General features: G+C 38.9%; 1 protein-coding gene across 2 annotated transcripts in view; it reads left to right on the top strand.

Annotated features, from left to right (window-relative positions):
* Window positions 1–1,163: 1,163 nt before the first annotated feature.
* Window positions 1,164–23,340, top strand: part of TOP2B (DNA topoisomerase II beta) — a gene marked incomplete at its 3' end in the record, with an annotated part of 66,243 nt that continues 44,066 nt past the window's right edge. For both annotated transcript variants that reach the window (XM_082499311.1, XM_082499310.1), the window contains exons 1-4: window positions 1,164–1,442; window positions 20,139–20,312; window positions 21,010–21,100; window positions 23,160–23,223. In XM_082499311.1, coding sequence (XP_082355437.1) covers window positions 1,380–1,442; window positions 20,139–20,312; window positions 21,010–21,100; window positions 23,160–23,223 — 392 coding nt within the window. In that variant the 5' untranslated portion in view covers window positions 1,164–1,379. The remainder of the gene's footprint in view (window positions 1,443–20,138; window positions 20,313–21,009; window positions 21,101–23,159; window positions 23,224–23,340) is intronic.

The following is a 23,340-nucleotide window of genomic DNA, read 5'->3' as shown; positions in this document are numbered from 1 at the left end:
TGTGGGGTCACGTTCCCGGCGGGAAAGCCGGGCCGCTCCTTCCCCGGGAAGGGCGCAGTGCCTACCCCCGCGGAGCCCACAGCGCGGCCGCTGACCCGGCAGGCCGGTTAATGCCTCCCGCCTCGCCACAGCTCCTCTCCTCTCCGTTCCGCTCCCCTCCCGCCCTGCTCCGACCGTTAACGCCGGCCCTCGCGCCACCCCTCCCCCCGCGGCGCACGGCAGCGCCCCCGCGCGGAGGCACAGCGCCTTCCCTGTTGCCACCCGCAGTGACGTCTCTAAACGCGCCTTCCGCTTCTCCGATTGGTTGCCGCCCCTCGCAGCCCGCCCGCCTCCGGCGCGTGATTGGCGGGGCGGCTCGGGGACAGGGTGCGGGGGGAAGGGAAGGGAGGGCAGCCCGGGCCGGCGGTGTTCGGAGGCGGCCGCGGCGGGGACGCCGGACAGGGGCAGCGCACTTTATTGTCTGAGCGTGGGGTGCCGGCGGTAGCGGTTCGGGGGGTGGGTGGGTGGGAAGGAGGCGGGAGAGCGGCACCGGGCATCGGACGGGGCGGAAAGAGGAGGGGAAGGAGGGCTGGGCCGGATCCGGGTGCCGGCGGGCGGCGCCTGCGTGCGTGAGGGGAGCGAAGGGGGCGGGGGGAGGCGGGGGCTGCGCGAGCACTCGCGGGCACTCGCGTGCGGGTGCGCGCGCGCGGGCGGGGGAGGGGAGGAGGGGGAGATTTTATTATTAATCTATTTTCCGGCCCTTTGTGGCTGCGAGGGGGGAGAGAGGGGGAAGGAAGGCCCGGGAGTGAGGAGGAAGAGAGGGGAGGCGGCACTACGGCGGTGAGAGCGGCGGCTGTTGTTGCCGCCGTCGCCGTCGTCGTGAGGTAAAGGGACCGGCAGTCCCTTTAAACTAGCGAGAGCCGCAGGCCCGGCTGGGCCCGCCTGCCCGCTCGCTGCCTCCCCGGCCTCGAGTTTGAGCGCGGGCGGCGGAAAGGCGCTTTTGTGCGGGCGGCGCGGCCCTTTTAGGCTGCCCTTCCTTCCTCGGTCTGCCTCCGCCGGGCGCTTTTCCTTCCCTTCGTGGGGCTGCGGACGACCAGGAGGGAGCCCTCGCCTCCCTTCGCCTGCCCCGGCGGATTATTTTCCTTCGCCTCAGCTGCGCTCCCCAGCATGAACTAGAAGGCGGGCCGAAGGGGGTGGGGAGCTCTCGGTGTCGGGGTGCCTGTCTGTGTGTGTGTGTAAGGGTGAGCGAGGGGCTGCGGGGGCTCCCGGGCCCGCGCGGCGCCTGAGGGGCCGAGGCGAAGCGCGAAGGGCGGGCGCGCCGCGCTGCTGCGAGCCTCGGCGTCGGCCCTCTCGGTTGCCTCCTTGCTGCTTCCCTTCGGCTGAGGAGAAACGGGCAGAAAATGGCAAAGTCTGGAGGAGGCGGCGGTGGCGGCGGCGGCGGCAGCGGGGGACTGACTTGGGTGGTAAGTTGTGGGGTTGTGTTTTGTTGTTTTTGTTTGGTTGGGGTTTTTTTTTTTTGTGTTTTTTTTTTTTCTTTTTAATTTCTCTTTGCATCCCTTGTGTGTGTGGGCAGAGCGCAGGTTGGCTTTTAAACGTTTAAGAAGGAGAAACTGGTGGCTGACGTGAAAGGGGAAGCGCTGTGGAGCCGCTCGGTGGAGGGGTCCGGCGCGCAGGGAGAGGGAGAAGACAGCCTGGGCTTGGGGTGGGCGTTAGCAGGAGGGGAGTTTGCAGCCGTGGGGGGCTCGTCAGGGTGTTCGGGACCGTAGGGGAAAGGTTAGTGTGTGAGCAAACAGGTAGGAAGGATTTTCCTGCCTTGGGGGGAGTGGGTGGGTCATTATGGCTGTGTTGAAGTCGCTGTCCTCCAAAGTCACATATGGGCTGTCCGTCGTCCCGTTAAAGTCGCAGTTACTGCCTCCTGATGCTAGAACAAAGTCGTTGCTGGCTTCCAAAGGGGCTACGTGTTGATCCTAGCTTCTTTTGTAACTGAAGAGACGATACCTGAAGTTCATAAGTTTCAGAGATGGGTAATGAGGAGGCTTTCAGAGGTATTTGGGGGCTGGAACTGTGTGCTTTATCTTGTATCTTGGAATTAAACTTCATTATCTTCCAAAAGTTATAATTCTGTAACAGGGCCAAGATGGGATGTTTTGACTCCTTTTCATGGGTTGGTTAGAAGTAGTAAGATTTGACAGGGTACAGGTGATAACTGACTTGAGAACTGGTGAGTCATTTTGAGCTGTTTTGAAGTCCTTTGAGAGTATTAGCCCCGACTCACAGTGCAGAGGGATTCTCTCCTTGTCTGTAGTAATAGTGGATGCTCTCTGGTTGTGTTAAGACGTGAGGAAGGAGGAGCAAAGATAACCTGAAGGGGCTTAGTTCAGCCAATCAATAACTTCCCTGCCTTTCTCTTACTCAGTGTAGCATTCAAGAGAGAGTAACTTCTTTAATGTTTAAGCACAAGACAGTGTATCTTGATAGATAGACAGTGAGGTAGCTGCATCTTTAATCAGATGCATATGATTTACAGAGTTAGGAACTCTTAAGAAGTTTTGTTAAAGGCACTAGTAACAAACTTGTTATTCTGTTGTGTCTTTCTACATCTTTGAGCTGTTGGAAAAGAATGTGGATAGCATTATTAGGGTGAACAAATCCTGTGTATTCTGATGGTGGACTACTTATGTGGCTCTAATTGCTGCATTTTATGTTGGTAATTCTCTTTTTCATTTTAAGAAGCTGGCAGCCTGGAAAGGTGTATAAAATTTAGCAAGTTTCTGGGTGTGCCACTTGAATTTAGATGGTTTAGATATGGGAACAACCTTAGTAGAGAAGCTAAAATGATTCTCCTTTCCTTCCTGCAATACTGTGTGATCTTTACCAACTGTGGTCTTTGGATAGCTCTTTAGAATTAAGATTTTTACAGGCTAAGTTGGACCAAGTAACTGAAAGCTTTAAAGCTAGTATAGAAAACTGCAGAATGAAGTGTGAAAATCACTGAGTGGGCATTTTTTATGTAATATGTTCTTAAATGTAACGGGGATGAAAGTATGGTGAGTCAACAGTTTCATACAACTGGAAGTAATCAAACTTTTCCTTCTCTAAAAGCAGTAAAAATTAAAGTGTTTTTTGTCCTCTCAGAGTAGTTGTTAGGAAATAAATAGATTTTAGTTAAAACTGTGTTTGCTTTTTTTTTTCTTTTCAGAAAACAGTAGGATGTTGTTTCTCTCACGTGCATTTTAAATGCTGAAGATAGGACTTCTGAGCCAGTTCCTAAACCAAAACTGTTCAGTGTCAGCTGTAGAACACAAGCATACAAGAGAGCAATATTGTTGTGGCACTGAAATGGATGGGGCAGTGGCTAGCAATAGGTTTAGTGTGCAAGGTTAAAAAAAAAAAAAAAGTTGGTTCAGATGATGGTTCATGAGTAGATAACATATGCTGGCCTTGAGGATGAGAGGTACAGAGCTAGGGACAGTAATAGTTTCAGCTGTCTGGTTTTAATCTGCTTGCCATATATCTGCTGGATATGCAACTACTTGCTATTTGGTTGTAAGTTGTTTTGAAACTACCTTGATTTTTTTAGACTTTTTATTAGTGTGTTGAAACCACTAGGATGCTTGCTTTATGAGTAATGTATTTTGTATTGTTAGTGGTTTCTTTTTGAGACCATGAATTAAACAATTGAAGGGTAACAGAAGTAAGTCAAATTCTAGAGATGAAACATAGTGGGGTGTTAATTTATGTTTCAAACTTGCAAATCCTATATATGTAACCTGGTATTCATAATTTAGTAAAGACTTGTATGTGTAACTTGAGTTTTGGTTATGATATAAAAAGCATGCTTGTTCATAGGTTCAACTAACTAGGAAAGAATTACATGTAGTTATGAAAAAGGAAGGGTACTTCATGTGGTAGAGAATTTACCTTAGAATGAATTTCACAATGAGAACATCACACAGGCATCAGGTATTGCCTACTTTTGCTTTTAAAAGCAAGATGAATTAAACGTTTGTGGAGACAAACAGCAAGTCAGCTGTGCATTCAGCTACCTGTAACAGAACTTAAAGAATTATAACTAGCAATGGTTAGCTGGTAAGTAGGCACAATTACCGGTGATGGGGAGTCATGAGTATATCAGTTGAAAATGTTTATTGGGAAAATCATTTAATATTGTATAACTGAAAATAAACCAAGATAACCTCTGATTTATCAAATGTACTAGTTATTTTTTTGAGAAGTGTGTTTTGTTTTGTCTGGTTGCTGATTTTTTTGAATCAACTTGCAGCTCCCCCCTCTAGCAGTTGGTAGAAGGTGGAGTTTTGACTAACAGATTGGTATTGATTACTTTTGGTGGATAATTTCCAAAGGTCACCCACAAAATTGTTAAGTTGTATTAAGAGTTTGCTACAACAGCATGGATTTGTAACTAGGGGAGTTTTCATTGGTGAAACATAATGGCATTTTCTAATGCTAGAAAAAATTACTTTGAACAAAAGAAATAATTCCTATCTTCAGTCATTCTGTGTGTTTAGGGACTACAGAAAATGAACTGTCATAATAGTACAGCAATAGTACTTTATTAGTACTGTTTAATAGTACTTTTAATAAATATGCCTTTTATAGCGAGAGTGAAGTCATTGCAACTAACACTGAAGTGTGTTGGTTCTGATACAGTGGTAATGCTCACAAAGCTATGGAAGAGTGTTTCAAACAAGCATCAGTTACTTCTGTCAGTGTTTTCCAGGCTTTCTCCTTGAGCTGAAGAGCTACACGAGCCTGATAAATAAAAGCTGAGACTCCTAATAATAATAATTTAAGACTTTGAACACCACTTCCATTTTCATTCCCTTTGTGAAATGTTTGTGAAATAGTTCTAGGAAATGCTAGCCTAAAGTGAATATATGCTGAGTGTTAATGGGACTTTTCTTTAAAAAAAGATAAGATTAATATCAGACCTGTGTGCTCCTTGAATGGAGCAGAATGGGAATAATGTTTGTTATTAGTAGATGGAAATAATGTATATATTTGGTTTATACTGGTTCATATTCGGTTTTAACTAATACTGTAGCTGTATATTGGTAAATGAAAAGAAAGCAACATTTCAAATAATCTAGGTTCAGCTATTAGCACTTTTCAGCAGTTTCAAAGTTTACCTTGAAAGTAACTTTTAACTTAATGTTGTCTTTTTTTTTTTTTTAAACAAAATGAATATATATGTAATAGAGAAGATAGAACAGTAGACTCAAAAGAAAACAAAATGAACCAAAAAACCTCCAACAAGTAAAGCCCTCCCAATCCCTCTGTTAAAGAGACTTGTCTTTCTTTTATTGTTTCATTTGAAAACAAATACTCTTAACTGTAATAAAGAGATAGCTTTCGGTTTGACTTGGCTTTTAATGATTTGTTTCAAGAAGATTAAAACAAATATTTCTCTTGAATAGTGGCTGATAATTTCCAATGATATGCCATAATTCACTTGTTACAGATTCTGCACTAGGTGGTTTCTAACTTTGCGGGTAAGATTTTTTGCATCTGAAGTCTGAATAGGGTCTCTCCTACACCAAATATCTGCCCACCTTTGCTGTATACTGAGCTTCACCCATTACTCTGATTTGGGAGCAGAGGCTTTTGGGCAGGAGCAAGACAGGAGTTCCTTTTTTTCTGTTGGTATAGTGCTTGGAGGAAGAGTGTCAGGATATGTCAGCCTGAGAATTGTAGTATGTTACTACTCTATCATGAGTCTGTTCCTGTAAGCTGGCAGGATTCTGCCTTCCTGAAATACAAACAGTTAAGCAAATATGACTAGTAATATGACCAAATCCTAAACAGATCTTCACCTTTTAGAAATAAGCATACTGTCCTAGAGATGAAACAAGTGTAAATAGTTCTTATTCTTTTTATTACTGTTTATTACCACTTTATTCAAAAAGTCTCAAAAGCAGGAGTAGGTGGTTGAAGTTTGTACCCGTGGGTCCTCTAAACCTCTTCAGTTGCCCCTCTAGCCCCAGGTTAAAACTCAGAATTAGCTTTCTGTTCTTTCAATTTCTTTATCTGGATCAGGCCTTCTGTTTCTTTGCTGGCTGAAGCTAGGCCTACAACACTTTTGTCATATATGTAACAGTTGTTACATATACTGTTAGTTACTGTCTTATCTTTCCTCTGCTATATTGTGGTGTCTGCAGAGGAGAGGTTAAAAAAAAAAAAAAAAAGACACTGTTGCCAAGTTTTGTTTCAGTGCTCCTCTCTGGCATTCCTTGCTATTATGTTGACCAGAGAACTGTTGGGGTTATTTTCTGCCCCATGTGCCCCTCCGCCTTTTTTTTTTTTTTTTTTTTTCAGTTGTTATACAATGGAAGGTAGACCAGACCTGAAACAAGTGCCCCAATATGTTACTATTTTACATTACATTATGTTTTATTAAACATAATGCATTTTGTAGGCTTTGGAGCTATGTAGTATGTCAGCAGTTGAGAGGAAGAAGCATTCCCTCTTGCTCTTGTTGAGTTTATGATTCTGGTGCCCTTAAGGAAGCAGTATTGAAAAGAGATGTGATGACTCTCCTGAATATTGTGGTGCTAGAAGGAAATGTTTGTGGCTCAGTTTGGCAAGTCAGACACAATAGTTCTGAAGAGGGATCCTTTAGATGTTATGACTTGCTTGCCAAAAGAAAGTTGTTACCACTTATCCTTTATCCTCCATGCCACCACCCAAATACTTTTGTTGTCGTCTTCCTGGTCCAATCCTCTCCTTGTTAGAGATCTGAATAATGTAGGGTCAAAGCAGTGATAGATATGGTATCAGGTAGAGGCTTCGTGATGGAACAACATCAGGGCTACGTCTTTGACTGCAACTGAGCCAGTCTTGCAGCTTAATAACATGCATCTTTACCCTGTGTATTCTGAGCTGGGAGGAAAACTTGTTCTAGTGTAGGTCAAAGAATGCTGAATGGGTAGGAGTGAGGAACTAAATTGTAATGAACTCTAGGAAGGAATCTATATCTTGGGGGGAGGAGAGGATTGATTAAAAAAAAAAGAAGTGGGGCATTACTTTAGGTGTTTGGTGGGGAAGGTGTACATTCAAGCACCTGTCCTCTGTTAATGTTCTATCTGTCTAGATTTGTGTGTGTATACACTTAATTTCTAAGCTACCTGTGCTGTATTAAAGAGTAAGTAATTACTTACTTTATTTGGACAGATAAAGTAACCTTTCCAACTAAAAGAGCATACAAGTAGTCTAAGGTAGGCAGTTGAGGTTTGAAAAAAAAAAAAAATCATTTAAATCTAGTATTTTATTTTTATAGACTTTATTTTTCAGAAGTACATTTTTACCTTGCCTGTAAGCTGTCTTGTGTGTCTATGTGCAAAAGGAGTCTTCCAATGAATGTTTATATTTCAATTAAGCAAAAGCAGCACATGCGATTCATAGCTGATGGATATGAGTGATTCCGTCCCTGGGAGTGGATTTTATGTATATTATATAGAGAGAACTTAGAAATGAAAACTGGTACAGAAAACTTAATTTTCCTCAATTTAAATAGTAAATTTCTTGCAATTCACCCACAAAGAAAATATTATTCTGCACTATAGAGGGGGTTTGAAAGTTTTCAAAAGCAGATTGAGTAAAAAAAAATGTAGTTCTACATGTGGATAACTGTGTCGAGAGGACACAGGCTTCTTAAGTACGTGTAGTGAAACCCAGGTATTTTGGAAGAATGTATTTTAAAGCTAATACCCCAAATTTAAACTGAGTATTAAGTCAAGGCATATAAAATGTTTTTACAGAACTTTAAAAATAAATACTAAAATTTGAAGTATAATTTAAGTTCTAGCAACCAGTGAAGGTTTAAAGATTAAACATACTAAATGCTTGTTTTTTTAAAAAAACATAGGAGAAAAGCATTCCTGGGAAGGAAAGTGATAGACCAACTCTTAGTAATAGTAATTTTTATTCAAACAACGTTTCCTTGCCATTTTCTTCAGGTGGTTCAGTAATGAGTACTCAAAAAGTTGATGTGAAAAGCAGGGAAAGATTCCTTCCTCCCCAGTAAGTGAGAATCAGATCTGCTGGTTTTAAAACTTCAGCATGATTGCAAATGTGTTCACTCTTATGAACTGAGTCCTTTAACTTAGGTTTTGAAGTGTGTGTTGTTGAACTTTTTCTATGATATCAGCTCATCTAGTTTCATTTAATAAAGCTATTTTAAAATGCTGTCTGCATCTTAACACAATTTCAATTTACATATAAATATGTTTTGCTACTGAAAGTAAATTAAACTACTACTTCTAATTTTTTTATTTTCTTAAAAGTGTTTGCTACACTGTACACATCTAAGCAATTCTGTGTTTTGTTTTTTTTTCAGCAAGTAAGAAAAAAGGGCATTAGCAAAGTTAGTGTAAAGGCTGCTTGAGTTAGAGTGTGTTTGAAAGGTTTGGATCTAAACATCAGATCTATATTTTCCTTTGTTGGGCATAATTTAAAAAGCTACCTTAATGGGAAAAAAAAAAGGTATAAAAGAGGATTAAATTGCTTAATCTACTATGTGTATTTTTCCTGATTTTTCCTGACTTGTGAGTTAGAATTTTGATTGAGGTATTAAGCAGTCCTCCTTTCATGCAAGCTGTGTTTCTTGAAGAGGTACTTATTTCTTTTACTCGATTTTTTTTTTTTTTTTTTTTTTTTTTGGTGAATGAGTGGGCCTGGTTAGACTGAGGCTTCTTGTTGCTTCTTTAAGACATTGAACAATTGCAAGAAGTACAGGTATATGAAAAACTGGACAAATGTCTGCCTTAGTGAGGTGCCAAAAACTCACACACCAGCTTTCTCAATCTGCGAAGGAATCTTCAAGGAGGGAGCGAGGAACAATATTTTCTCATGTCAAAATTGCAGGAGCTGTAAGATAACATTGAAAAGTTATTGTCTTATAAATGAAAAGAAGTCAAGATAGAGTGGGGGAGCTCTTGCAAACAGATAACTTGACATGTAATGTTTCTATAAGAGCAGTTAGAATTCTGGGATCAGCCCCTAAAGCAGAACATCTTTACCTATGAGAAATTGGTAGAGTGAGCTTCACTGGAGATATTGGTCTCTAGTAGCTCTGGGGTATTTTGACTTTTTAGGAAAGATACTGTAGTAGTGTATGAACATTTCAGTCTTGTGTTTATTCCCTTGGTAGTTGTGTACCATGATATAAAGATACAAGAATAGCAAGGTGTCTGGGGAAAAATAACACCATCTTAGACCAGCTGATGTAGAGAGTTCTAGTGTATGCAGTTATACAGGCTATTGTCTCCATGCATCAACACAGAGCTCTATGTTGGCTGAGGTAGTGTTTTTTTGTCATATGCTATTTAGTGATCCTAACTTAGTCTTTTCCACCACTGTTGTTTACAGTATTGTCATGAAAACTTTACAATATTATGTCACAGTCTTGAAGTAAAATGGAGGCAAGCCACTCGGAGGAGAGCAGTTGCAAGAAGTGAGGCAGTTATTCTATTTTGTTATTAAGTAGACCCGTGAGAGAGTTTTTCTAAAACGCACAAGTAAGAGACTGTATAAGCATGTGAGGAATCAGCTGGGGGAGGGGGGGAAGTTCCTTACCTGGTTTGCTCGTGGAGAGGGAGGGAGGTGGTGCAGATACTTGAGAGAAAGCAAACCTGTAGTTGTGTCATGTTAACCTGCCCTTTCTGATACTAGTTAAATCTTTCAGAATAAGCCATGTAGACTTTCTTTGCCAGTTAAGTGATAAACATATGTGTCAGGTAACAGAAAGATGATGAAAATGCTGAACAATTTAAAAATTAATGTCAAAATATATTTGAAATTATTTTAGAAGTCTTTTATATGGTACCTGTTATGGAGGGGTGAATTCTTCTGCCAAGATGTAATTCTCAAATTGCAAATTAAAGGGTGGAGTTTTGGTGATCTTCAATATTTTCAGCATTTTTAATGAGCAATCCTGAAAGGCTTTTAATAAGAATTTCTGTAGAAATGTTGTGGAAGGATGAGTGGCTGAAGAAGGGGGAGTTTTGGAACAATGCTCAGGCTTTTTTTGACTTGTTGCTGCCTCTGTTTTCCTCCTTCTGAATTGCTGTAAATGTCTGGAACACCAAACCTGTGTTCCTTTCTCATGGAGTTTACTACAGGATTGAGACTAGAACATGTAGTATATTTATGAGACTTATAAAACGTTTCAATATTTGTAAAATCTCCAGAGGAACAGTAGATGTTGCATAGTAGGAGTTGAGCAATTAAACTCAAGCTATGTTGTGTTTTGTCTTGTTTTTAAACACCACTGGATTCATATTTACTTTAATGTGGCAGAAAAGAATAAATTTTGAAAATATAGAATGCTAGAAAACGTGGCTGTTAGTATAGGCATTTCTAATAATAAAATAGCAGATGTGAATATTATTGAGGAGCAAGCTGTGGTATTAGAGAGGAAGAAATGTGATCATTATTCCTAAACTTTTAGAGTTTGTTCTGTTTGGGGCTGTTTTTAAAAAGAAAAAAAAAACTTGTTAATTTCCTTTTATGTGGTACCTCCTGTTAAGTAAATATGTTGTGGTTGCTTTTCTTTTAAAGATTCTGAGGAGCAGACTTTTAATGGTTGCTACTAGTCATACTGTGTTCCTTTTTTGGGCACCATATAAGTTATGAAGTACAAAAACCTTAAGGATCAGAGTCCTTTAGTATGTCAATGTAAGGTAGACGTGCAAATAATGTAAAGGTACAGCTATCCTACTATACTGATAGTTGTTACATTCATGAGAGGTCAAAAACTTAACTCTGTTGTACGTTGAAGAATTCTGTTTATCACTAATGTGACTAGTAATCCTGAAGCCAGTTAATATCCTAATGCCAGTTAACATGAGCTGAAAAACTAGGCTGTTTAATTTGCTCTCCCTGTGTATTCTCTTGCAGCATGAATGTCTTGAATGTTGTCTTACTCATGCCTGAAGCTTTTTCTACACTTATTTTCTACCACTCATTTATTAGCCTGAAGACTAATAAACAGAGTAAAGCAGAGTAAAAATACCTTGTGGTCCAATGTGGTTTCAGCTGGCCATAGAACCCATAGGATCTAGAAGGGAAGATCACAGTGCTGTTCTAGGAATGTGATATTTGATATGCAGCCTGAATGGGTTTCAGAGATTTCATTCGTCAGAAGGATCTATCAGGTGGTGGTGTTCCCCTTCAAAAGTAATGTTTGCAGTTGGGAAATAAAAATGTACTGGGAGTCTAGAATACTTTCACAGCACTCAAACTGGTGATGCAGTAAAGCATTAAAAAGGGCAAGGATGTGGGAAACGCTGAGCTATGAAGAAGTGCTGCCAGATGTTCATAACCTAAAGTTCTGATAGTAGTACCTCTAACTTTTTGATTTCTTGGCTAGTGGAAGGCTTGTATAGGAGTTGGCTGATGAAACAGTGGACCAAACAGATTTGGTCATTCAGTGACAAAACCACTTCATTCAGTGGTTCCAAGGATCATGGTTCTACGAATCTGTAGGAAAACTGTCTTCAGTTGTCTTAAATTTTTACATTAATAAATTCCTTTTCCATGACAGTAATTATTTTTTTCCTTCCTTGTCTCTGAATTTTAGCTGGAAAAATAGATTTTTAAAAGATTAATTTGTTACCGAAGCATCCATAGGTGTAGTTTTTGCTATTGGGTAAACAGTATCAAAACTTAGTGTTGGAATGGAACTTGTCAGTGGATAGACAACTAAAAAATTCAGACCATTAAAAAATTTAACGGTAAAATTCAGTTAAATTGTCATTGTGCACGGGCCGATGTTAGACATTTGCTTTTAAAGAAAATAGTAAAGATCAGGATCTGAATGTACTGCTGATCGTATCCAAACCTGTGCCAAATAAAGCAGAACTATTGCTGTAGTAACTTAATATAAGTGTATGTATGTTGTTTTAAATATGAATTCACTTTATTTTCTGGTCAGGAGTAATTATAATGAGCATACATATTTGCACAGGAGTGATATTCTTAACTTTTCTAAAGTCTTGTGGAGAAAGCAAATCCCTAAAATTTCATTTAAATATCCCGTGTTACTATATTGTGCATTAGTAATCCTAAAATCAGAATGATGATCCTTTTTTTTTGTTTAACTATTTAATAGGAAGATGAAGCTATGTAATTCTAAGAATCTAATTTCATGGTGCAACTAAGCAATCTAATGATATCTGCTGAAAAGTATGTTGTTTTTTTTTAACCTTACCCTCCTAGCTGTGTGTTTCTGCTCTCTTTGTTGCACCAGTACGTGTCTGATTCTCTAGCAAGCTTGTTCAGGAAAATGAGCCAGTGGACAACTGATTGCTTCTAGTTGATGAAAAATGGGGGGAATGCTCCGTTTACTCCTTGAACTGACTTATTGTGATGTTGGTTTGATTCCACTATATGGAGCAGAGAAGCAGGGGAGGAGGGAAGAAAGAAGCAGCAATTGATTGAATTGGCAGCAATTGACCATTGTGTTTTTCTGTAATGGGGAAATCTGACCATCCTCAAGCTATTCTATAACTGAATCATCCTAACAAAACTCTGGGTGACATGATGCTTTCAGAGTCCAGAGCAAATTGTCCAGACCAGGAGGTAAAAAAATTTAGGAATTTAAAATAAATGTTAGCCTCACTGGAGTGAGACTAGTTCTGGGTGAGCTTACTGGGAACTCCTTCCTACAATCAGCTTTGAAGAGGATATGATAGAGCAATTTGGTTCATGCCACTAATGGTATGCAATGGTCTATGGAAATTTGCTGTGGTAACAGGGAACTGTTACTTTTGTGTGTTTCCATCTTGGCAGGAGAGCCAAACCATTTGTTAAACGCAGCAGGAGAGGGGCTTATTTTGAAACTCCCTCCAGTTTTGTTTTCATGGTGGGAGGTATTCTCAGCCAGAATTTTCTTTGGGAGAATTGTAAAATGTTTAGGTAACAATGTATTCATCATCTATTTTTCTAAGCAAGCCAAGGCCATTATGATCCAATATATAACACCATGTTATCCACAGAACTACGTAGTAGTTACCATATTGTGCCTATAAACTTCTTTGAGGTATAGCATATCTTCCTCAGAAGAGACAGTTTATTTTGAACTGTAAATGGCAGAAAATCTACTACATCCCTGGATTTCATTACTTAATTAACCTCCTTAGGTTTTACAGCTTAATTACATTCAAAATTTACTCTCTTGTCCCACTAAATGTGCTTATCTTACAGTTTATTTAAGGGAATGTAGGACACATGGCATGCGCATTTCTAAACTCTTATGTCCCACGGCTGCATTTGCCTTTCAGGAGAACAATCGTTGCATGTAATAGTTGTAGGAGGTTAAGGCAGAAAAGAAAAAGCCAAAGTGAAGGTAACTTCTTATTCACATACTGTTGTCTCTTCTCTGGCAGACAAGCATAAATAAAAAATCTAAAGAAAGCCCTTTTTTGCCACCTAATATGGGGAAGAAAGAATGGGCAGACTAAAGAAAAATGGGTTTGTTTTTTTTGTGGTTTTTGTTTGTTTGTTTTGTTTTTTGTTAGAATTGTTTAGGTTGGAAAAGACCTTCAAGATCATCAAATCCAACTGTTAACCTAGCACTGCCAAGTCCACCACTAAACTGTGTCCCTCAGCACCACATCTACAGGTCTTCTAAACACCTCCAGGGATAGTGACTCCGCCACTTGCCTGGGCAGCCTGTTCCAATGCTTGACAAGCCTTTTGGTGAAGGAATTTTTCCTAATACCCAATCTAGCCCTCCCCTGGTGCAACTTGAGGCCATTTCCTCTTGTCCTATTGCTTCTTACTTGGGCGAAGAGACTGGCCCCCACCTCGCCACAACCTCCTTTCAGTTAGTTGTAGAGAGCAATAAGGTCTCCCGTGAGCCTCCTTTTCTCCAGGCTGAGCAACCCCACTTCTCTCAGCTGCTTCTCGTAAGAATTGTTCTCTAGACCCTTCGCCAGGTTCATTGCCCTTCTCTGGACATGCTCCAGAACCTCAGTGTCTGTCTTATAGTGAGGGGCCTAAACCTGAACACAGTGTTTGAGGTGGGGCCTTACCAGTTCCAAGTACAGTGTGACAATCACTTCCCTAGTCCTGCTGGCCACACTATTCCTGATAAAGGCCAGGATGCTGTTGGGCTTCTTTGCCACCTGGGCACACTGCTGGCTCAAATTCAGCTGGCTGTCAACCACCACCCCCAGGTCCTCTTCTGCTGGGTGGTTTTCCAGCTGCACTTCCTCAAGCATGTAGCATTGCATGGGGTTGTTGTGACCCAAGTGCAGGACCTGGCACTTGGCCTTGTTGAACCTCACACAGTTGCCCTTGGCTCATTTATCCAGCGTGTCCAGATCCCTCTCTAGAGCCTTTGTTCTCTCAAGTAGATCACCACTCCTGCCCAACTAGCTGTTGACTGAAAACTTACTGAGGGTGCACTCGATGCCCTCGTCCAGATCATCGGTAAGGATATTGAAGAGACCTGGCCCCAATACTGAGCCCTGGGGAACACCACTTGTGACTGGCCGCCAACTGGATTTAACTCCGTTCACCACAACTCTTTGGGCCTGGCCATACAGCCAGTTTTTCATGCAGTGAAGAGTATGCTTGTCCAAGTCATGAGCCACCAGTTTCTCCAGGAGAATGCTGTGGGAAAGGGTGTCAAAGGCTTTACCAACATCTAGGCAGGCAACATCCACAGCCTTTCCCTCATCCACTAAGCGGGTCACCTTGTCATGGAAAGAGATCAGGTCAATGTTGTTAGGAGATAGTTTATATTGTGGAGGAGAAGATGACATTGGCCAATACAGGATTAAGTCTATGTAAGTGAGGAGAGAGTCATTAACATTTTTCAGGATTTGCAACTTCTTGCAACGGTGTGAAATTCAGCTACTTAAATAAAAGTAAAACTTCCACTTAAAGTAAGGAGTTAAACTAAAGATGTATATTCCAGTTAGGGCAACATTGAAACTGATGAGGAAACCTACCTTCTTTGTTGTAGCTTTACATTTTATTGTCTATTTAGATAGGAATAGCTTTTCTCTGGGGCTGCCAAACTGTCCATATCAAATGTGTATTAAGACTTAGCATGTTGAAGTACAGCTGTTTGCAGCATAAGTAACCAAACTCAGCATGGTGACTCAACCCGATTTCAAAACACAAAAGAAGACTACATGACCTGTTTTTCATCAAAAAAAGGCAATAAAAATCTCTCCCATAGTATGGATGTCACCTGTGCTCTGTTATATGCAGAAATTTCAATGGAGGAGACTGTAAAAAGAAAAAAAAAAGGGGGGGGGGGCAAACTGTGAAGGAAGAAGATGCCAAAACAAAATATGCAAATTCTTAGGTTGAAGGTAGGCAGTAAAAGTATTGTTGTCAAACTGTCATCTACTAAAGGCTACTTGCGTTCTGACTCTTGAAATTGCAAAAGGGAAGAATGACTATAGCTTTCACACAGTACTATATAAATTTATAGCAAAAACAACTCCCAAAGAGAAACTGCAATCATTGGAGTAATACTGGAGAAAGCAGTTACCATAATAAAACATGGTTGTGATAGCAGGCACAGTAGTCTGCATGTAGTAAACTGAGCTGCAACTGCTATTAACTGAGAATCAGTATGGTTTTTTCCATACAGTTACCACTGTGCTGTGTTTAAGAGTGTCTGAGATGCTTGTTACATCTGAGGTTGCAGTATGAAGTGTAACTGCATGTCTATAAAGAAGGATGCACAGTGCAATAGATTATAGCATTCCAAACTACTTAAGGATGGTCATCTTGCGGACTTACATGTATGTGGATGTATATATTCATCAGGTCTGGAGGGTTAGAAAGTCCAAAAGGCTATTAAGAATTTCTAAAGTCTTGAATGTCACAAGAACGTTGGAAAACTCAAATTCTGTGTCTAAAAAATAAATAATAATAATAAACAAACAAACAAAACCCCCCTAAAAATTGGCAACTTTAAGATTACAAAGCAGACTCTGAGAATTGGGTAACCTGTTAACAAACAAACAAAAAACAGACTTACTGTGAAGCAGAAGACTTAAGCCCTTTGTGACTCTTGGTTAATTCTCTTTAGAGGTTTTCTCATGAAACAACAGCTGGTGCTGTTTTGAGAAGTGTTATTGGAGCTCTAACAATATGAAGATCTTTCATACAGGACAGAATACAAAAGGCATTCTTGAGACAATTCCGAAATGTACAGAAGAGACTGTCAGTTTGACAACACTGCAGTTTAGTGCTTGCTCAGTTTAATTAAAAAAAAAAAAAAAAAAAAAAAAGGCAGAGGAGTGTGCTTTCCTGCAATATTTGCTTACATTTTAAGTAGTAGAAACTCAGCAGTTGAAAGCACTTTTCAATTTTATGTCCATATATCTAGGTCATGGATTTGGTGATGAAGATTTTTCTCTTCTTTGGGATGAGTTCTAAACATCACTTGAACTCTAAAAATCTCCATTCAGGACGGAGATGCAGAGATTCAGAGTTGGTCTTCTGTTTCAGAATACAGCACAGCTCGGAAAGCTTGGTCTGGGAAACTGCAGTTCTGCAGACTTCTGATGCTTGCATGCCTGCATAATAACATTAGTTTATGTAGTTGAATACTTTCTGTGTTTGTTTTTTGTTTGTTTTTATCCTTGTGTTTCAACAGTGTGTAAGTTAACTTAGTTCTGAATGTTTATGAGTATTTTTTGCATACAGAAGACCTCCTGTACTTGGAGGACTGTACGAATAAAATCTGTCCTGTTCTATGACAATGAAAATTGAACATTTAAGTAGAACATACTGAAAAGGTGTTTGTGATGTCTTAGTAAAAACTATAGAATGAAACTTCTTTAAGACTACTTTTCTCCTTTTTTTTTTTATTTTTTAAATAATAATCACTGACTAGGAAGAAAAAATGTTATGCTGATCCTTTGTGTGTTTTTTTCCCCTCTTAAATAATACACAATCAAGTTCTAATTAGTGTACTATAAAAGATAATAGACATAGCTGTCACACAGAGTAGAGTAACAGAAGATCCTTACTGTTGCTGGGTTAAAGCAAACTCACTGTTCCCCAAGAAGTGATACTTCTGCAGGACTAACATTTTAGGCAGCAAAGTCTGTCTAGGTGTAATCTCTGATCTCTGTCAACATGACAACAGTCTGGCAGTAGCATCTCAACAGAAGTAGTTTTGATGCTCAGTATGTTTCTTACTGATAAGTTGGAAAGTATAAGCTCCTCCAAGTTGTCAGTAGGACTTTCACTGGAGAACAGAAATGCGTTTCCTAGTGTTGTATCAAAGGCAATGGCTTGTAGGAAACCCTTCCCAATAATTCTATTCTGTATTACTTTTTCACAATCTAGAGACACTCATTCAGTCACAACCAAATGGATTTTTTCTAATCTACTGACTTCTGCAATCATGTGGGACAAGTAGAACTGGTGGAGATAGTAGAATTGTAGCCTAGATTTATAAGGCTAAGATTTGAGTTCTTATTCTATGTTAATGTGTTACTGAGTAGTTAGATGCATGGTTAGATGCTAGTCCTCAGAGACTGTACAAGTAGAAGCAGTTCAGAGAGCTGTCTCAGAACAGTCATAAGAATACAATACTGATGTACATGACAGCTGAAACATTGGCATGTGATAACTGCCCATCATGTACTTTGCCAACTGTAAAAACCTCTTGAAGCCTAAGAATTGGGAGAAAATGGAAGAGAACAAGATTGAACAAGATTCTGGTGGTCTTTACACCTTTAATTATTTTTTTTTCTATATGAACTGCATTTCCTCTCTTCCCTTCTTTCAACACTTACTTTTTCATCTGAGAAATACTATTTTATTTTCCTGCTAATCACTTGTCCCTTTAGAACAAGTGAGCATAGTAAAACAGTGCTAACAGAGCTATGGAATCCAGTAAGTGAGCTAAGGGTGACTCCTATGACATATGATGTCAAAGATGATTGTAAAGTAAAGCCAGTAAGGTCAGAAAGTTTTTAAAAATAAAAGAATTTATGTACACACTCAGTGAAGCTCATTGGAAGCCTGGACATCATTCACAGAACTACTTCAATAAAGTAAAATTTATGTTGTAACTATTCTCAATGCTTCTTTAGTAACAATTCTCATTCCTCCTCTTCCATATATCAGTTCAATGTATCTAATGCAAAGTCCTGTTTCTTTTCTGCTTGCTTAGGTGATCCACGTCTTGTCTTTTTAGGGTGGTGGTAGTGGGGTTGTCACAGTTTAAGACCAATTGACAGTGTGTAGGCTAAATTAACCTGGATACCAAAACACTTCAATCACACATGCATGGGATTTTGCAGCTTCCCTGTTTGGTGGGAGATGCGACATGCTCCATAAGAAAAGTCGTGACAGTTAGTGTTGTGGTTCCAACTCTGATGTGTGTAATCTTGGTGCAGGATTGTGAAGTCCCCATGGTTCTTTCCCTCTCTGTTATGGATGCTGTCAGTTGCAGGACTGGGTATCAGAGAATATTTGATTCTCATTTGGCTTGTTCAGGTTTACTCAGGGCCAAACAATTGGCTGTTGTCATCACTGGTGCACACAGTCTGCTTGTCTCAAAGGTTCTTGAAGTACGTGGTTCATGGCATTTCCATAAATAAACTAGAAAAATGTGATCTCTAAATCTGGAAGAGAAGGGTAATTTCCCTTGTTCTGAATAGAATGAAAAGCTTTATTCCTCTGCTTACTAAGAGGCGGAGGGGAGGGCAGGGAAGAAGCATCAAAGCTTAAAGAGTAGGAGAAGACAAATTGGAATAGTACGGGGAGAATTGTCCTTGTTAATTGTATGATATAGGTTGGTGTTTGGACTTTTTGAATCTGCTGAAGTTGTTTGGGTGAGTTCAGGATCCTTTGCTCCTTATTCTTATGTGCTTTCTTACCCTTTGCTTTCAGTGCTATCTGAGGCTGCAACAAGGGCTAGATGAGAGAGAACTGATAATACTTTCTTCTGTCTGAGAAATTTATATGGTGTTTGGTTAATCTGGGATTGGAGTTTAGCCTATATTTACTTTATATGGAGATTTACTGGGAACAGCTAAATGGGAGTAAAATATTTACCTGAGTGGTAAGTGGGTTTCATCCTCATTGTTTATCTGTTGATGGTTTTTGCTGGTCATGTAACACCGGCTTCAAAGTTGCTAAACCCCCTGTAAGAGAAGGAGGCTATTTCAGGCATTAGGAAGGTGGTGACAATTTTTTTTTTTCTGTTATGTGTGCTAGCCAGGCAAATAAATATGTGGTTTCAAGTTATGGTTATTGGTATTTTTAGGATAATTCAAATTTGCGGGTAAGATGTATACTGTAAAATGTCATACCTAGTCCTTTGGTGTAGATGTGCTCTGACTGTCTCAGAATGGGCCTTTTCTACATGACGTGGCTGCTCTGAGATATTTTAACTTTTCCTTTTGTGTTGTTTTAGTTCAATGGGAAGGAGTTATTTATCAGGAAAAAATTGCTGAAAGATGCACCAAATCCCTGTATCCTCCCTCAAAAAGTGGATTAGTTTTCTGTAACACTGCTTGCTCTTCCAATTGAGACATTTGGCATCATCTGCAGCCACACTAGGCTTGAATTCTGTTTAAATTCTGACATTAGCTTACGTGATTCTCTTTTTACAGTCCTTGTCTTATTTCATCGTCAAGCATTCTAAACTGGGTTGTATCAGGTTTAATTGCTTCAGTTAAATAGAGAATGTAAATTATGGCCATTTAGAAGGCATAGGAGAGGCATTACAGTGTTTCTGAAGTCCCATTGAATGAATTGTTCAAACTAAAATGTAAAAGAGTAGTTTTACTGTTGTTATGCAGAACAGTATTCAGTGGTTTGGATTCAAATGCTTAAGCACAAAATAGGTATTATAAATACTTAATCTGAGGAAGTGGGTGTCTTTTGTAACACACTGTTGTTTCTTTATTTGGTTTATCATATGTAGTAAATCACTAAAGTTTGAATATGTGATAATTTGTTAAGAAACAGTCGCATAATCTGTTGTTTTTTTTCTGTTGAGGGGTAGCTTGATCTTAATACATCTGAAAACTTAGCATGTAAATTACGTGACAAGTTTTGATTATAATTTAAATCTCTGTCAGGTTTTGTTTATATCTTGAGAGTGTTTGAATGAATGAGGTTGATTGTTGGTGTCTTTTTTTTTTTAGACATTATTTGATAATCAGATCAATGCTTCAAAAAAGGAAGAGTCAGAAAGCATTAATAAAAATGACACTTCAAAGAAGATGTCTGTTGAGAGAGTTTATCAGAAAAAAACTCAGCTTGAACACATCCTCCTCCGTCCAGATACCTACATTGGGTCAGTCGAACCATTAACTCAGGTAAGTGTCACTAAGTTTACAGTCTTAATAGTTTTTGTTGTTTTAATAGGAAAATGACTATTCTGCTGAATAAATAGGCAAAACTCTACTTTTCTGAGTATTCTGAATTATGCTAAAAACTGTGGTCGTGTTTATGTATGCACGTGTAGGAAGGGGTCAAGAGAAGACTTTTTAAAGCAGTGCTTGGTTCACCTGAAAAAACATGCTCAGAAGATGTTCAGTCAAAACATAAACATACACCTATGTATGTAAACACACAGTTATGTTTGTATATATGTGTGTTTACAAACATGCCTATATGCTCACAAATATATATGTTTGTAATATATGCATATTTGTAAGTAGCATTTGCTCTAGGTCCAAAAATTCTTTGATCTGTTTGTTTAGGTAGAGAACAGAGAATTTAAGCCTCCTGCTGGCACTTTTTTCAGCTGTTTTTATGAAGTTGCAAATTGCTTCAAACTTCACTGTCTATATTGTTGGAATTCTCCACCAAGCAGAAATAATGGATTTTCATTATGGAAGTCTTTGCGGATACAGTTGTAACTTTTGCCAAACTCCTGCGTTTGTCACATATGACAGCAGCAATCAGATTGCAAGAGTAAAGTTCCTGAAGTAAATAGATCTTATAGAATCATAGACTGGTTTACTAAGACAAGTAAATATTTTTATTTTATTTTATTTCATTTACATTTAGTTAATGTGGGTTTATGATGAAGATGTAGGAATGAATTGCAGAGAAGTTACCTTTGTTCCAGGCTTGTACAAGATCTTTGATGAAATCCTTGGTAAGTATTTTTAACAATAATATTGCTTTAGCATTGTGGAGTATATACTTTTCTGAGTGCTCTCAAAGCACATTAATTTGTATCTAAGTTTAAATCACAGACTTAGAGTACCACTAAACTGGAGTGCATGAAAATTTTAGTCTATTCCAGCACTACAGAACAGTTTGAAGAGGGAAGAGTGTTTTCAGTTAAACATGTAAGACAGTGTAAATATTTGTTACTGAATGTCCAAACTAGATCATTCTTTATGATCAATATTGTTGCAAGATTTTTAATCTGCAAAGTTGATCAGGGCCACAGTTTTAAGTAACATTTGAAAGAAGATTATTCTTCTGAAAGAGGACAACTGAAAATTTTCTAAGTGTTGACTTAAATCATCATCTTGTGAATTATTAATAAAACTTCTTCCTTCTATACAGAATGATAGTGGGGGTGATGGTGATTCTTACATGGATCATTTCTAGACTTCAGACAGTTTTAAAATGAATAAGTATCATACTACTATTTAAAAGCATGGTGACTGAGGCACAAACAAATGATTTTTAGAAAATTCTGTTGGAAATCCCTGAGTCACTGTGACTTTACTAGTTTATGATATTATTTTGGTGACAGGCACACATTGAAGACTAACCAGCAGTAGAGGTGTGCAACATCTGAAGTGCGCTGTTTGTTGAACTGATATTTTGGGTTAATTGACATGAATTCTTGGGCTAATCAGTTTTTATGAAGTTATGTTGTAAAGATTGGCAGGATTACATTGTAAATTAAATTTTGCTCTATTGAGGTCAATGAAAATTTTGTCACGATCTTCATTGGATTAGGCATTTATCCACACCTCTGTAACTATGCTTTACAGGATTGCTGTCTTGGAGCAATAAAGCAATAATGACTATATCTTGGCCTGGTGGAAAAGAAGGATTTTTTTATTTTTGTGTTTTACTCATTACAGAGAAATATGGGAATGAAAATCTTTAGTCACCTCTTTTTTGAGTGTCTTTATGGGCTTTTTACGGGAGGGAATCACTTCCATCTTGTCCCATTAAAAAGGAAGATCATTATCATATCATTATAGTAGTACTGTATGGCTTATTGCTTCTTTATATAGCATTGATAAGTGCTTCACAGAGTTTGGTTTGAGAGCTAGGGGTCAGGGCAACAACATCATGAAAATTGGACATTGTAGCTCTGCATACCTTTTAATGAAACTGCACTTAATAATTGTAGCAAAAGCACCTAAAAATACGTGATTTTATATTGAGATGCTTATAATCTATTAAGATATTTTAATTTTAATGGATTTATCTTCATGTCCTTTGGTGGTTTTGGGGTTTATTTTGGTCTGTTTCATGGGTGATGAGGCAAATGCTGAAAATGATTGTAATGTTGTTTTATGGTTAATGGCCATAGCCGCATTTCTGATTTCTGTTGTTTGTAGTTAATATAAATTGGAGTGCAGTTTAAGTACATTCTGATCAAATGTTAACTTCCAGTTGTGCTTCTTTTGATCATAAACTGTGTAAACTGTTTAGGAACTAACTTACAACAGTTAGATACAGGTCTCACGGGCTCTTTAGAGATAACTTTTGCTGCAATCAAAACACTCCTTAGTGGATGTGGCTTTTTCAGGATTGGGCTTCAGTGGCAAAAGGATGTGTCAACTGATCTGGCGATGCATAAAGTTTCCTAGGTTTTTTTACCATATGTGGTATAATACGTGTAATAAATACCCAAACAAGTGCAGCAACTGAATAATGAAGTGCTCAGTATGTTAAGAAAAGTTATGAGATCAGGTTCACAAAATACACTTCTATATTTCTAAGATAATCTAACTGCTAGATATAGAGTCAGTTATTAGAAGAAGGCTGAAAAATATGTTCTTGCAGGTACTCGGTCATGTTTATAAACCTCAGTAATAAGACACAGAATATATAAAAAGATACCACATTAAGGAATACTTGGACCATTTTAACATGTGTTAAATATGTATATACCAGTTTTACAATCAAGTAATTAATTGTTGCTTCTAGAAAGTGTTAACTTGTGCTACTTTGTTTCATAGTAAATGCTGCTGACAATAAGCAGAGGGACAAGAATATGACTTGTATTAAAATATCGATTGATCCGTAAGTAAAAGCATGTTTTTGTTTACTTTTCCTGCCAGTGCTACTATAGTTCGGATTTGTACAAATGATTTTACTAAATGAAATTGGATTTTTTAAAAACAAAAGAATATTTTTTGA

This window comes from Vanellus vanellus (assembly GCF_965231255.1).
Source record: "Vanellus vanellus genome assembly, chromosome: 2".
NCBI classification, from domain to species: Eukaryota; Metazoa; Chordata; class Aves; order Charadriiformes; family Charadriidae; genus Vanellus; species Vanellus vanellus.
This window is presented reverse-complemented; position numbering and strand designations above follow the sequence as displayed.